Here is a 14,896-nt window from a genome sequence, read left to right on the forward strand (position 1 = left end):
TTTTGCGACAGAGAAGCGATCCTCCCTGGGGGTATATGTTCATCATGCTTTGTTTTTCCCACGAAATGCACAAAATTAATGTTAGTTGGTTGTGGGCATGGGAAGCGAATGCGATTGAACCGAACGACCCGAAGAATCTGCCAGAATGCATTCTCCTATGCTTTAATGCTCGTCATCATTGCTTTGTGTGAACGGAATGTGATTCGAATGTCTTTTTCGCGGTTTCGGGAAAATCTAGAAGAATAAAGTATGATTGCCGAGTGAAACGTGACCTTGTGTGTGGCCATTTCCACCGTAGACCGGCGTAAAATACATAGTACGAGTTCTTGTACTCATTTCTCACTAAGATTTCCTCCTAAAAATTATAATCACTATCGACCAATTTTATTTATCTTCTCCATATTTTTTTGAAGAAATCGAAAATCAGACAAGCGATTGAATTTTGTTTAAAATATGTTTCATATGGTTCGAATACAGCAATATAATACCGTGTACCAATAAAAATAGTCAAAATAAGCACAATTTTGCAATAACATCTTCTTCACTTCATCATAAAATGGTTTGACGAAACAATCGAATGTGCTTTACTCGTTCGCAGAAAACTGAAGCCACTGATAGAAATCATCGTGGTAGAAATTTATCGATTTTTGCAAACACTGCGTTGTCATTTTATCTCCTCGGCTAATAGTACTTTGAAAGTCCCGATAAGATAACCCCCACTGTCGGTACCTTGTTTGTGGGTGGCCATATAATAGCTGCCACGCCGCCGAGAAAGTCGGATCACTTCAGTTCAGTTTTTAAAGTGTTTAGCTTCGGTATGTGTCTCCCTTGTGTGTCACTAATGGAAGGTTTTTATTCTCCGCTTGTCTTTTCAGTTTACACCAAGATCGTCAAACGTCAACCATCTTTCGCCGGTACGCTGTACAATCGATATGACAACCGGCGGCCTGGCGGGTTGGAGATTGTAGGACGAAAGCGCACTGCAAGCGAAGGCTCCGGTGAGCCACATGACGACCCTATAACGACCGGTTTTGGCCTTCCGCACGATGGAGGACGTGAACATCCCGTCGGAACCCGTCGAATCGGTGGGGCCGACCGAAGGATGCGAAGCTGGTGAAGAGCAGGAGCTACGGCAGCCCGCCGACGCGTCCGACGCGAACGAGACGGAGCAGCTGGAGAAGATCCTGGCGCTGCAGGACGGTGACTCCACCAAGTCGTCCATGGAGAGCTCCTTCACCGTGACCGACTGCAACTGCTCGTCGCTGATCGAGCGCACGGACAAGCTGGACGCGAACGAGCTGCAGCTGGACGCGAAGGTGAGCGAGCTGATCGAGGATCTCATCAAGCCGGAGCTGGAACAGTGTGGCGAGAAGCTGAGGGCGCTGACCATCGGCGAGACGACGGTGGTAGCTTGCACGACCGCTGGCGGTGGCGGCGCGGTGGTTGGAGGCGGCGATGGCAGCGATAGCGGGGTCGAGTTCGGTGCCGGATCCGGTTCCCTCACGGACACGGGCGTGCTGCAGCGGGCGCTGAGCAACAATAGTGCCGGTTACGCAAGCAGCTGCTGCGGGCTGGACGGGGAACCGAACGGGATGAGCATGTCGTGCAACTCGAGCATGATAAGTTACAGCTCGGATATCTACGATAAGACTGGCAGCACGGTGCTGTGCGGGCGCCTCAGTACGGATTACTGCGCGAGCGAGGGTGGCAGCGAAAGCTCGTCGGTTACGGGCGGCCCGGTCAGCTCGCTGCGCAAGGCTGGTGGCTGTGCGGTGAAGAAGAAGGTGGCGGTGAAGGAACCACCGGCCAGCCGGTCGCCCCGGAAGTCGACCGAGAGTGTGTCGAGCAGTGGTCGGAGTAGTTCGCGGTCGCGCGGTTCATCGTTGGGTCGGTCGGTTTCGCTGAACCTCAAGTCGACGCCACCGGCTTCGGCGCTGAGTGTGGCCGCCGCCGCCAGAGAGCGGGCACGCTCGAGGGATAAGTCCGTCTCGTCGACCGGCACGACGGCCAGCAGCTCGATGTCGGGTAGCGTGAATCGCATTCAGCAGACACCCATCAAACCGATGCCACCGCCAAGGCGCCCGCTGAAACCGGACTCGCTGCCGACGGGCATCAAGGATTCGCCGTCCGGGCAGCGGGTGACCGTTTCGCGCACTCCGTCCATCACCCGCGGGCGCACACCACTCGGAACGCCGACCGACGACGGTCGGTGGCCGTCGGTTGGTGGCAGGGGAGGGCCCAGTTGTGGCGGCGGTAATACAACACCCCGTTCCACCCGAGCGAGCTCGGTCGTGCCCGAAGGGTTGTCCGTCAAAACGCGCGTCGGACCTTTGGCACTGGACGGGCCATCCAAGCCTTCCACCGGCACCACCGGTTCGCCGATGAGTTTGCCCAGCGGAGTGGATAAATTCGCCACGCTCCCACGGCGACGAAAAGAACGCTCGGCCGAAGATCTAAAGGCTGGGGCGGGCAGTGGCGCCGGTTCTCGTAGCAACTCCGTAACGCGCGAACAGGTCTCCAACCGCATGGCCATGTCACTGTACAAGAAGGTGCCTACGACGGCAACCACCACCAACAACAAGTCGGACCAGCAGGGTATGGCCTCGAACAAATCGATCTCGTCCTCTCACTCCCGCCTCGGCGCGATGGCTTCGTCGCTCTCCTCGTCGTCGGCCGCGGCGAAAAAGTTGTTCCAGAAAACAAAGATCTACCACGAAACGAGCGTACAGACGGCCATCACCTGCCAGGACGTGGAGGACGCGTTCGGTGGGAACGCGAGGAACATCCGCATCGATGCCGTCGAGACGGCCACCAAACAAACCCAATCGGACATCCGCGACAAAGAGATGGAACGGCTCGAGGAGAAGCTGAAGAAGATCACCACCGAGTACACCACGCTCATGTCGAAGTTGTCGGAGAAGTCCCAACTGGTGACCTCCCTCGAGCAGAAGCTGCTGGTCGAGCGCGAGGAAAAGCTTGCCGCTCAACGGGAACTGCAGAACAACACCGACCGGGTGCTGGGCATGCTCGAGTCCATGCAGGCCATTCCCAACAACGCCGACACCGGCGACTGCGACAGTTTGCTGATGCTGGAGTCGCAGCTGCAACTGTCCGGCACGGTGTTGGAGAAGAAACAGGACGAGATCGTACGGCTGCAGTCGATCTGCCGGGCGCTGCAGATGGACATGGAGCGCTCGCTGAAGAACCAGGAGGAGCTGCTACGCCAGAAGACTGAGCTCGAGGAGGAATCGAGCGAAATGCAAGACTTCCTGCAGGTGGAAAAGCAATCCTGCATGGACGCACTGAAGGAGGCCGAGCAGGAGGTGGCCCTGCTGCGGCAAAGCTTGCAGCAGCGGGAGAGCAGTATCGAGCGGCAGCAGGAAGAGTGCCGCCATCTAGTCCGAATATCTGAGCAGAGAAGGTAATTACAGCTTTCTGTGTCTTTCACTTTGCAGTTTGGTTCCTTATTCGAGATCATTTTTTACCTTCTAGACAAGAATACCTGGGAATGCAAGCAAAGTACAACGCCCTAGAGAGTCGTTCGAAAGATATCCTACTGCAACAAGGGGCCGCCGTCTCCGGTGCGTCGGTGGCACTCTCCGGACTCGGTTCGCGGCTGGACAACCTGGTCGAGCAGTTAATTGCATCCTACAACATCTCGGAGCAGGACCTAGAGGTGAGTCTTTGATGGTGGCTTGTGAAACATTTGTGGGTTCTTGGGAGTTATGTTATCGTCTTTCGTTTAATTTGTAGGCAGTTGTGGTAGAATGTTGTAGAAATTATGTATTTTAATCAAATCATGTGGCTAATTACATCATGTTCAATCATTCACACTCGTACTAACACCGTCTTTCCCTAACAAATCACTCTCTGTCTTTCTCTCTCCCTCTTTTTCTCTCTATGTGTATTCCATTTTCAATCGACAAATCGACCCGTTGCTCGTTGATCCCGTTTCGAATACGATCGTATGCGCTCGCTCCACCTCTTTGTCTCTCTGTGTTTTGGTTTTTCCGCTTGTACTAATGTGTTTACATGAAATGCACTCCCCCGGGTGCAACGGACGGCTGCGTATCGTGTGCTGCGCTTGTTTACATTATGTCCCCATGAAATGCATCGGGCATGCTACACCCCTTCCCCAAACGGGGTTTGATTCGTTGCTGCAAAACCCCAAAACGAAATAATTGGTGATTCGCATTGCGGGTGCGTTTGCTAAAACGAACCCCCTGTCGCGACTAACAATTAAAATTTGTGTAGCGATTACGTGCCATACGGTAAGTCGGCAGTGTGTCCAGGCGTGCTTGCGTGTGAGTTTGTGAGTGTTAACTTTCCTTCATTTAACTACGAATAGTCTCCCGGAATGGCCCTTGTGATGATCCAGTATTGTTAGATCCTATATTCCCCAACGTGCATCTGATTTCGACTGTTTTTACAAGAATATCAATGCGACTTGTAGGATACGCACTATAGGGTTTATTTATGTCCGGGACTACACTACGGCCAACCCAATTTTGTAAGGCAAAATGATACTCTCCTATTGTACTCTTCAAATTTTGTTCTCTCGACTATTTTTATACACAAGAAACATTTTAAATACATGAAACTCTCAATATCTTCATTCATTTTTTTATTGAATTGTGCGCATCTACTTCCTTGACGATACTATTGACAATTGAAAAGCAGATAAACTGTACTAATATATAAAAATGAAAAACTTCGATTCGAAGAACTATCCCCACAATATGTTTTTTTACAAATCAGAAAGAGGTAAAAGATACCAGAAAAGCCCACGAGTCGTTCGATACTTTGGTAAAGCTTGAGGCCCATCATCATCATCATCATTATCATCTCTAACTGTTGCTGTACAGTGTCTCTTAGCTTATAATTATATTATTGGCAGCATGACAAGTATTATCGGACATATTTTATCCACTTCAACGGTCGTTAGTCCCTGGCTTTAATGAAAACCACAAGCAAACCAACGACTATAGATGTTCAATAGAATGTCCTCAACTCTCCTAACCTACGCCAGCTCCATCTGTCCGTCGTTTTAATGTACCGTGTTGCTTCCTGGGTGCTTGGATGTTGCTTAAAATAGATGAAGAATGACCGTTTAGCTTGAAACGGCAATAAGTATCGTCGCATTTGCATGAGAAAATGTGGCTGTGTGTGCGTGTTTTTTCTTATTGGTTTTCAACAGGAGTCCTTAGCCGAATGTTAATCAATGTTTCGGTTTCTCGTTTTCACAGGACGTAATATACCACAATGAGGCGTACACAAACAGTGCCAGCAGTGGTGACGGCAGCCCAGAATACGAGCAAACGTCCGACAAGTATCCGTCCGATTCCAAACACCAACAGCAACATCTGCAACACCAGCAGCAGTCGCAGCAACAGGTGGCTCAGGGTAACGCGAAGAGTGGCTTCGATGGATGCGATGTGCCACTTTCGCCGCAACGTGGCCAATCGTTTATCGCAGCCGTCATAAGTGCGATCAAGAACGCGACTAGCAAAACGACCAGTGTAAAACCAGCCGTACCTACTAATGGGGCCGCTGGCCATGCGAACAAGGAGTGTCGCGAAAGTAATGGCCATGGTAAGGGCGAGGTGCTCTGCCAAAATGGGTTGACTTATAGTTTCACTGATTTGATTGTTTTTTTGTGTCTTCTGGTAAACTTTAGAATCGGACTCAACGGAAATGCTCGACTCGGAAACGGAACCGTGCCTGATGATGGACAACGTGCTGGAAGACGTCACGATGCCGGATTCGCACTCACACAACATGGTCTCGTCGTCGACCCGCATTTCACAGATCGAAATGCCGTCGTCGATGGAGAGCGGAGTGTGTGCAAACGCGCCCAGCGGACACATGATGATGGCACATGACGAATCGCTCGACAACCTCTCACAGGCCATCGCCAACCGGCAACAGATCGAGCTGCAATCGAACATGATCGCCAGCGGGCGTTCCTCGCGGTTCCACCATTCGACCAGCAGTGATCAGCAGGCGCGCAACTCGGCCGCAACGATGGCCTCGTCGGCGGCGGCCGGTGGTGCGATTACTACGGCCACACAGGACCACACAACCGCAAGTCACTCGTCCTCGCTGGACGACGACGAGAATAGTTGCTGCGCGGAAGCATCGATGGCCGAAATGCCCTCCATCTGCGAGTATTGCAACGCGCAGTCGCTGGTTGATCAAGTGATCGATGTCGATAATCTGATCACCAAGCTGCTGAAGGTCCTGCGGATCGTGCAGATGGACAACGATCATTGCATCCAAGAGCTGATCAATCATAAGTATGTGTTCTGTTGACCTTTCGAATGCTTTCTTGTTCTAATATCGAATGTGTGCTTCCCCCCTTAGGAACAAATTGGCGATATCTAACGAGGAGATTCATGATCGAGTAAAGGAGTACGAGGAGCTGAACTACAAGCTGCAGGATGACCTGAAAGATGCCTACCATCAGCTGCAGCTGCGGGGAAGTGAACTGAATAGTAATAAGGTTGAATTGGTAAAGCACCGCAAGGAAATTGATGTGAGTGGACGGTGGATTTCTTGAGCCGAGAAGTTCTATTGCTCATTTTCCGTTTGTTATTTTTTTCTTCTTCAATTTGGCAGAAACTAAACGAAGACATCTGCCAGCTGAGCACACTTTGCAGTGATAGTAAGCAGGCCAAAAAGATTGTGATCGATCGTGAGGAGATCTTGAATGCATTTAAACTTTGCAATGAAGATGAAGCTGTACCGGAGCAGGAACTGTCACAGTTCATCGTACAAGCTTGTACTGAGGTAATATGACGACAACAAGCGGCCGGAGAAGAAACTTGTTTTAAATGTCGATCTCTTCTTTTTGCCTACTTCCAATAGATACCCAAGCTTAAAACAATGCTGTATGAAAAGGAGCAGCAGTTGGCGAAAATGGCTAGTAATGCGTCGAATAGTCCAAACATCGTTATGACAGCTAGCTGGCACCAAGCATTGAGCGAGGCCAAGCGACAGTATGAGGCCATCGATCGTGCACTAGAGGTAGGGTAATCTACAGAACAGTAACACGTAACATACACACATTTTAACACATAAATCGAAATTAATTTTCATGTTCTAGAAGTAAAGATATGGAATCAGTCTAATGTTTGTCCTATCAGATATTCAAAAGGTTTGCAAAAGCCTCTTGATGCTTTAAGAACAAGCGTTAAATTAGTGGTTCAATTTATTGATAAAGCTGATATTGTTGTAAAATACTATTTGGATTCCTCCGCTGTAAAGTGTAAGACATATCTCTTTTTCGCCATTTGCCCCCCAGACTTTGGACAGCGTAAAATCGATTGTACAACAAACGCCGGCCCTGATGGAGCTGCAGCGAGACCTGGAGGAAACGAACTTTGCGGCCGCCTCCAGCTTTCCGCTGGTGACCGCCGCACAGCTGAATCATCTAAACTGCGCTGGCGCGAACGGAAACATTGCCGGCGGACTGAATGGCAACGGGAACGGTATTATCGATCTAAACGCAAACGAAACAACGACAATGGGCGACAATGTGGCCGGTGGTGTTGTCGGTGCCCCAGCAGCGGTAGCAGGACTACAGCTTAGTCAGGGTGCTGATGCAAGCTGTTACATCGATTCGACTGCGTAAAATTGACTTGTATTTGGGAGAAGTGTGTAATTATTGTTTTGCTGACTATCCTCCATGTTCTGCTTAGTTTTCTTACTTTTTAATAATTCTTTGTTCATTTATCTTTGTACTCATTATGTCATTTGTTCTTCTGAAAACAGCAGCTTTTCTTGTTACCTTTAATCGTATCTTTGTTTTGATGATTATATCCGCTTCAACGATATCCTGTCTCTTTTGTTATTCGCAACCTTACGTTATAGTTTCTCCAAATACATCCACATTCTCCGATGTTTCATTCATCCGAGCAGCAAGCGAGATTAAGTAGAAACTAAGGATTTGATGTGGTAGAAAACCCGGAAGCTAGATAACGAAATAATACAATCCCCTAGTTCCATGATAAACTTTAGACTGTAGTTTATGATTGTGATTTGCTGTTCTCGCTATTAGAGTGTCGTATGCAAAATAGAACAAACAAAAAGGAATCTTAGAGTTAGATATCTTAATCCGCGGTAAACAAAAGAACAAACGTTTGCTAATCGAAGCAGTAATAAAAATAGTAATTTATTTCCTAAACGCATTTCCAAACAGTTCTCTTTCCAAACTACACCACCCAAGTCAATGATGGCAGCAAAAGAGGGTTCTATTTTGTTTGCGCAAATAGAACCGGAAGAGTTAGTGACATTTTCTTCCTTCCTTCCATGGTTCCAGGCTGCATGTTTTAGCTGTATGTAGGTTTATTAACTTCTAGAATACCTTCCTTATCATAGATAGAGTAAACTGAGGCAAATAACAATCGGAATTGAATTTTAAAAGAATTTATGCTCGAAACGTGAAGAACAATTCCACCCATCTGAAACACGAACAAACACTTCCATGGACCCTGCGTTTGTGTTTCTCTCTGCACCATCATCATCCGCTGGAATGAATTTAAATTGGTTGACGACATATACTTTTTTGAAAAATCAACAGGCTTCCCACGTTGCTGACCACGTAGTTTTCTCTAGCATTTATTATAGTCTTTTCTCGGTGTAGGAGAAAATGAATCTATATATACGTTTCACTGCTGAGAGTAAAATATAGATCTCCACCTAGTACCACCCGCCAAATATACATGTTTAGTGTTGCAGATGCAAAGAATTCCACTTCTCCAGAACACTTTTAGTCTAGCACTTTTTTTTTTGTAAATATTCAATGTGTAAAACCATTTTGTATTTAACTGTAATTTAAAGGCACATCTTTTGTTTGGTCTGGTGGTTTATTTCCATTATACTGTTTCCGGGTCAAACAAATGTTTTGGTAAAGGTTTTTGTGTTACCTTGAAATATGGTTTTATTAATCAATCCTAAACTCACAATCACCACGAATCCACTATCTACGAACTGCTCTTGCTTTCACACAGTTTGCACGTTTAATCAAACTTTATAGAAAACGAAGAGCAAGCAATAGGAAGCATGACCATTAGAGTGACCGGGTAATGACATGTCCTTTTAATGACTGTAATGGATGTGATATGATGGTGCAGAAGAATAACATTCAAAGAAACCAAGTCCGCAAACACTTAGACCAGTAGGGCGGATAAGTAACAATTCCTAATTCCCAATGATCATTTGTTTTTTTAAGTATACTCTTCAAAATCGTCCGTCTGCATCGGTATTTGGGAACCAAATGGAATTATTCGAATTCGAATTTATATAAAAATCAAAACAATTACATGCACTCGAGCCAATTTGTCGGAAGCAAATGCCTTTAAGTGATAAATGCGCAGCAAAGAGATATAGCGAAATTGACTTTCGCTTTCGTAAATATCCTTACACAATCCGATGTGGATATAATAAGATTAAATAATACCTTTGATACGCTCGAGAGCACACAGAACATATAATTAGCAGTCCAAATTGCCATTGCATGGAAGTAAATGAAATGAGAGATTCCACAACGTGTATAATTCACCCAATTCTATCTGTTACGATCATGTTGTTGCAATGAGGCAGTCGTCAGGCGGGAATGAAAGAGTTATGAAGATTGCCGAACATATAACAACAATAAATAAACCAATAACAGAATAGCTACGAAAAATGGAGATGTATCAATGCAAGCAGTAACTAATAGTGGACGTATGAAATGTTATTATACATTATTCATCTTTTAAACCGTTGAAAGCTAAATAAAGCAAAGCAACTATTGTCGACCTATTTTGGGAATAAAACAGAAATAAAGCGCCAAATATTACCTTTGTTTTGTAGATCGTATATTACGTTCGTATTCGTCTTCAGTTAGTACGGCATTTCATCTTTGGTTAGGAATTTTATCCAGGAAATACTCGCCATCGTCATTGTGGTCGGTTCCATAGCCGTGGGTTATTTCAAACTCGCACAGCACGATGTACACCAGAAAGGTGAAGTACAACGTGAAAAGACAGAAAGCAAGACTCGTGCGAGCCTGGAAGCGGGAGAATAGCACCGAGAGGAGCAGTGTTAGCGTGATCACCAGCAGATACGCAGCACAAGTTGGACCGGATGTGCCATCGCGCACATGGATTGTGGTGGACCCGGTCCGTATCATCTGCACACAGAATACCGTACATAAACCGATCAGAATATCTGGAAGAAAAACGACATCGTGTAGTGAAATGCACCGCGCACGGAGAGAGACAATGGGAGAGGATGGACTTACTGAAGACAGGTCCACCAAGACAAGCAGCAAACGCGAGCCTTGGATATCCTCGTTTGGCCAAGGTAATGCTGGTAACCAGATCGATCCAACAGTTACCCCAGGATAGTACGGTGATCACGAACGAAGCGGAAGATATTTTCGCAATGATGGAGAGTGTTTCAAGGATGGCCACCATTTCGTACATCAGGAGCATTACGAGATATGAGGTCGCAAACACCGTAAAAAGAGCTAAGGCGTTGAAGAAAAATGGTTTGCGGTCGGTTCTGGTGGTGCAATAAATAATGGTTGTTAATACAACCGTTGTCGCCAGACTGCCAAGGCAAACGTATCCGAGTTCCAGTGTGTCCAACACATCAACTACAAAACAGAACATGTTAAGGAAGAGGTATTATTTATCGATCCCTTAGAGATGTCTCATATTGACACGTTTTACTTACCAAAAGCCGTGTAGATAAAGAACAGGGGAAACAAGTTCAAATTGACCGTGAATAAATGTTTCGACCAGCCGTGAAGCGGTAAGCCATAGTTCACTTGTGGGAGAAGCATCGCTGTAATCGCTTCTATAAGCAAATTGCCTAGGGAGATAATCTTCCCAAACAAACTGGCGTTACGAAATCCTCCCCGTCGTAATGTTCGCAATATTTGCCATATGCTATTCTGTTCTCCTTCATTCCCATCAGTTTCGGTGCGACTTATATCCAACGCGTTGCCGGAAGCATCTCGAACAGTTATTTGACTTCGCGATCGGTTCCCTTGTCGGTCAAGCACGAGCGAAATTGTGTAGAGCGCCGAGAGGAATGTCACATACAGCACGAACAAGATGACCGTCTTCAGGATCCCAACCTGTTCCTTGTACATGAACGCCTCAACAAGTATGGCAGTCACCAGCAGGGTGATAATGTTCGGTACGATCACTTCCGGGTAGATGTAAAAACGCCTCATCGAGATCACCAGTGCGGCCAGGAAGGAAGTTTGGTAGACGGCCGTCCCGAGGTACTGGTTGAAGATAAGCTCGGTGTCACCGGTTGTGTGTTGCTTGAGCATGGACAGTACCTGCGGGAGTCCGTTGCCGTAGGTGAGCAGCGTGACGCCTGCAATGTACTCGTTCAGGTGTAACGACTTGGCCACGTAGAGTACCGCATCGACGTAACGGCGAACGCAGATGTTGTGTATGATGCACGCAAGCGTCAGAGCTATCAAACACTAAGAATTGGAAACGAGATTCTAATGACTAACTACTCAATAGGAACAGATGTTCTTACATACCAGACCTGTTACTGCGAGGCCAAACAGGATCACATTTGAGCTATCGACTATGCAATACATAAAGTGCATATAATCGATGTAATGTGCCGACTCACGGCAATGTTCGGTTTCCTGCACGAAAAGGCACCTCTCATCCGCGTGTACTGAATGCACGTTACTGCACGGTTGAGTCTTAAGGGACACGATTATATTCTGATGGGCTTCATACGTTGGCGTATCGTTGGTAAAAAAATCTAACAACTTCCCGGAACTCATCTTTATAGACAGGAGTTGGTTACTGGAACTGAAGAACAACTTTTAACCACAGCCAACTCTGATGCAGTTCATGTTGTCGAAATAACCAAAGTGTCCAAATTGATCAAAGAAGCCAGGATAAAATTGTTGTTTGTCGTACAACAATGTGTAATCAAACGAGTTCTCTTTTCACACGCTCTTCGCGGCATGCAACCTACGTTAACTTTCCTCGAGCTGTAAGTTCCTAATCTATCAAATACTGTACTGGATTTCAGCCTCATTTGTACCATGTAATTTCAGGATGATTGTTCCTACTTACACAAACTAAGTGTCGAGGAGCAGTGTGAGTTCGTGGAGATGGCAGAATCGTGCGCGGAAAGTCGGTTTTACTTCAATTACGTTGGTTTCCTGTACTGTACCATCGGCTCTGACCGGGAGTACCTATTTTGGCTCGGATTTTTACTACTATTATGCGTTTGCATGTACTATTTTGTTGTCCTGGGTACGACTGCGGATCAGTTGTAGGTATTCCAGGATCTTGTGTGTCTTGCTTCTGCGTGCTTCTGCTCATCGTCATCATGTTTGCTTTACAGCTTTTGTCCAACGCTGGCCACCATTGCAAAGACGTTGAACATCAGTGAAGCGTTGGCTGGAGTGACTGTTCTTGCGTTTGGTAATGGTTCGCCGGATCTCTTTACAGCCGTCGCCAACCCGGATGCCGATACTGAGCTTATGTTTTCCGAGCTGCTCGGTTCGGCGGCATTCGTTATCGGTGTGATTGGTGGCGTGGTGTTGCTAATACAACCCTTCAGCTTTGCACCGTGGGCAATCTCGAGGGATTTGGCCCTGTTTGTGGTGGCTGTCCTGTGGATAACTTATCGGGCATCCGACGAACGGTTTAGCTTATTGGATAGTTCGGTGCTGATTGGAATCTACGTGGTATTTTTAGGATTGGTTGTTTGGGAGTTTATCCGGGCAAAGCGTCAAGTGCGTAGAGGTAAATTCCTTCGTCTCATTTATATACCAAGGTTTTGAAAATGAGTGCTTCTTCTTTTTTCGAAAGCATCACTTCATGGGCAAGTTCCCGAGATGGACGTGTCCTTTCAAAATCTTAGAGAACGAGCTGAAATTATCATTAGACGTCGTGAACCAGCACCGGTCCATGTGCAAGAGAGGACAATTCCTCAACGTGAAGAAAACATACCCGACAATGAAGGATTGCTTCGGGATTTCTGGATTCATTTGAACCCCATCGATACGGATGAGTGGACGCAAGGAAGCTGGATGTCGCGAATGTTCTGCATTATGAAAGTTCCCTTCGTGTTAGTGCTTTTGCTTACCATTCCAATCGTGGACGTTACAGCGGAGCGTGACGGTTGGTGTAAGCTGCTGAACATTTTGCACTGTTTGACTTTACCTCTGTTCATTACATTCGTTAATGGTTGTAAGTATCTTTAAAAATGCTTTCCCTGTTGAAGTTGTATAATAATCACTTTATTTCACTTTTTGGTTTTAGTTGCTTTTACGAGCATTTTCCACGTGCCTGTGCCTTGTTGGATTGTTCTAGCGTCCGTTCCATGGGTGCTGGCTATATTCTGGACCTCACGTACCGATCGCTGCCCACGGTACCACAAACTCTTCACCGTGCTCAGCTTCCTTGGCTGCATTCAAGTGATCTACATCGTGGCCCAGGAAGTGGTGAGCGTGCTGGAGACTGTAGGGATCGTGCTGAAGCTGTCCAAGTCCATCCTGGGTCTGTCGCTGCTCGCCTGGGGCAACAGTGTCGGCGATTTGTTCTCCAACGTAGCGCTAGCTCGCCAGGGATACGGTAAAATGGCGTTTGCCGCTTGCTTCGGTGGGCCACTGTTGAGTATGTGTCCATTTGTGAGGACAAAATCACAGAGAAAATATTGTACAATGTCACAATCTTTTTCATACTTTTAGATCTTTGCCTCGGGTTAGGTCTTACATTGATAGCTAAGGCGGTTGGTGAACCCCATCTGGATGCAGAGGTAAGTGTTAGGCGCGGTTTTTTCCATCGTACAATCGATCTCTGTTAAACTCCCCTATACAAGTAGGTTCGCAAAGGCGTAATGGGAGAGAATTGTGAAGTGTATCTACTGCAAATCCTAACGACCACCTGGATGGGGTTGCTGTTCACCAATTTCCAAGGGCGAAGAAGCATCGGGTTGTGCATGATAGTGACCTACCTGGTGTTTTTGATCTTTTCTTTCCTGGGCGAGTTTGAACTCATTCACCCTTACGGCACGGATCATCATCCCTAACCCGAAGCGTGAAGCATAAGTGCACTGTTCTTTATTAAACTTGTAACTTTATTAAATATTAATAATACAGTACGAAAACAAAAGACATAAGACAAATACAGTAGTGCCTCGAGAAAGGTCGTTCAAATGCGAAACGCTGTGTAAAACTTTGCGCTTACTCGTGAAAATTAGGACAGTAGTTGCTCCATAAATGTTGTCGGTAATTCATGGTTTTACACATTAGAAATCAAATCAAATAATTCGAAGGATTTAAATTCTTGCAACACTCAATCTTGTTTTGTTGTGGTTGTTGTTTATATTTTGTTTTAAAAAAAGGTGCTACAGTGTGTAGTCTAGGAATCAAAGTAAAAATCTTCCAATAACTAATACCTGACGGCAGAATCTGGTTGAGAAATCTGCACGAAACTTGCGCGGTAGTTCCACTACGAGATGCCAGACAGACCAAGATGTCCACCATTCTTAATTTAAGAATTTGCTACGCTTCACAAAAGAAAAAAGAACTACAGTCCAGCAACACTGTAGCAATCGCATCGACTAGAAGGAAGATGACGGGGTCCGCCCCCTGGGGGGTTGTTTCACCCAATAGATGGAAGAAACGAGGTGGTGGTGGTCTTGGGAAAACAACTAATGAAGAGCGTTGGAAATGGAAGCTATCAGCTTTGGACCAAAAGGTACAAAATAGGGAGTTGAAAGTGTATGTATGTTTGAGTGTGTATGTGTGTGTGTATGTGTGTGAATGCAATAAATAATGATACCGAAGTATGATGGTGTAGCACCATTTGATTAGCAGTAAAATTCGCCTCCCGATGCGCCGTCAGTTCCGGGA

At 46.4% G+C, this 14,896-nt stretch overlaps 3 protein-coding genes across 3 annotated transcripts; 2 read left to right on the forward strand and 1 right to left on the reverse strand.

The window, feature by feature from the left end:
* The first annotated feature begins 1,046 nt into the window (after window positions 1–1,046).
* Window positions 1,047–8,403, forward strand: LOC131294297 (uncharacterized). Its single transcript, XM_058322343.1, has 8 exons — window positions 1,047–3,421; window positions 3,493–3,676; window positions 5,247–5,592; window positions 5,678–6,296; window positions 6,364–6,535; window positions 6,619–6,789; window positions 6,868–7,026; window positions 7,304–8,403. The coding sequence occupies exons 1-8, from the start codon at window positions 1,047–1,049 to the stop codon at window positions 7,631–7,633; spliced, it is 4,356 nt and encodes a 1,451-aa protein (XP_058178326.1). The 3' UTR covers window positions 7,634–8,403.
* Window positions 8,404–9,898: 1,495 nt separating this feature from the next.
* On the reverse strand, window positions 9,899–11,806 carry LOC131294298 (mitochondrial sodium/calcium exchanger protein-like). The gene is made up of 4 exons (XM_058322344.1): window positions 11,552–11,806; window positions 10,723–11,488; window positions 10,286–10,642; window positions 9,899–10,212 (listed from the first exon to the last, which is right to left on the reverse strand). Exons 1-4 carry the CDS (start codon window positions 11,804–11,806, stop codon window positions 9,899–9,901), a joined length of 1,692 nt encoding a protein of 563 aa, XP_058178327.1.
* A 143-nt stretch (window positions 11,807–11,949) lies between these two features.
* Window positions 11,950–14,070, forward strand: LOC131294299 (putative sodium/calcium exchanger 7). The gene is made up of 7 exons (XM_058322346.1): window positions 11,950–12,021; window positions 12,086–12,306; window positions 12,379–12,794; window positions 12,903–13,229; window positions 13,302–13,655; window positions 13,730–13,797; window positions 13,864–14,070. Exons 1-7 carry the CDS (start codon window positions 11,950–11,952, stop codon window positions 14,068–14,070), a joined length of 1,665 nt encoding a protein of 554 aa, XP_058178329.1.
* The last annotated feature ends 826 nt before the right edge of the window (window positions 14,071–14,896 follow it).

This window comes from Anopheles ziemanni, chromosome 2, assembly GCF_943734765.1.
Source record: "Anopheles ziemanni chromosome 2, idAnoZiCoDA_A2_x.2, whole genome shotgun sequence".
NCBI lineage: Eukaryota > Metazoa > Arthropoda > Insecta > Diptera > Culicidae > Anopheles > Anopheles ziemanni.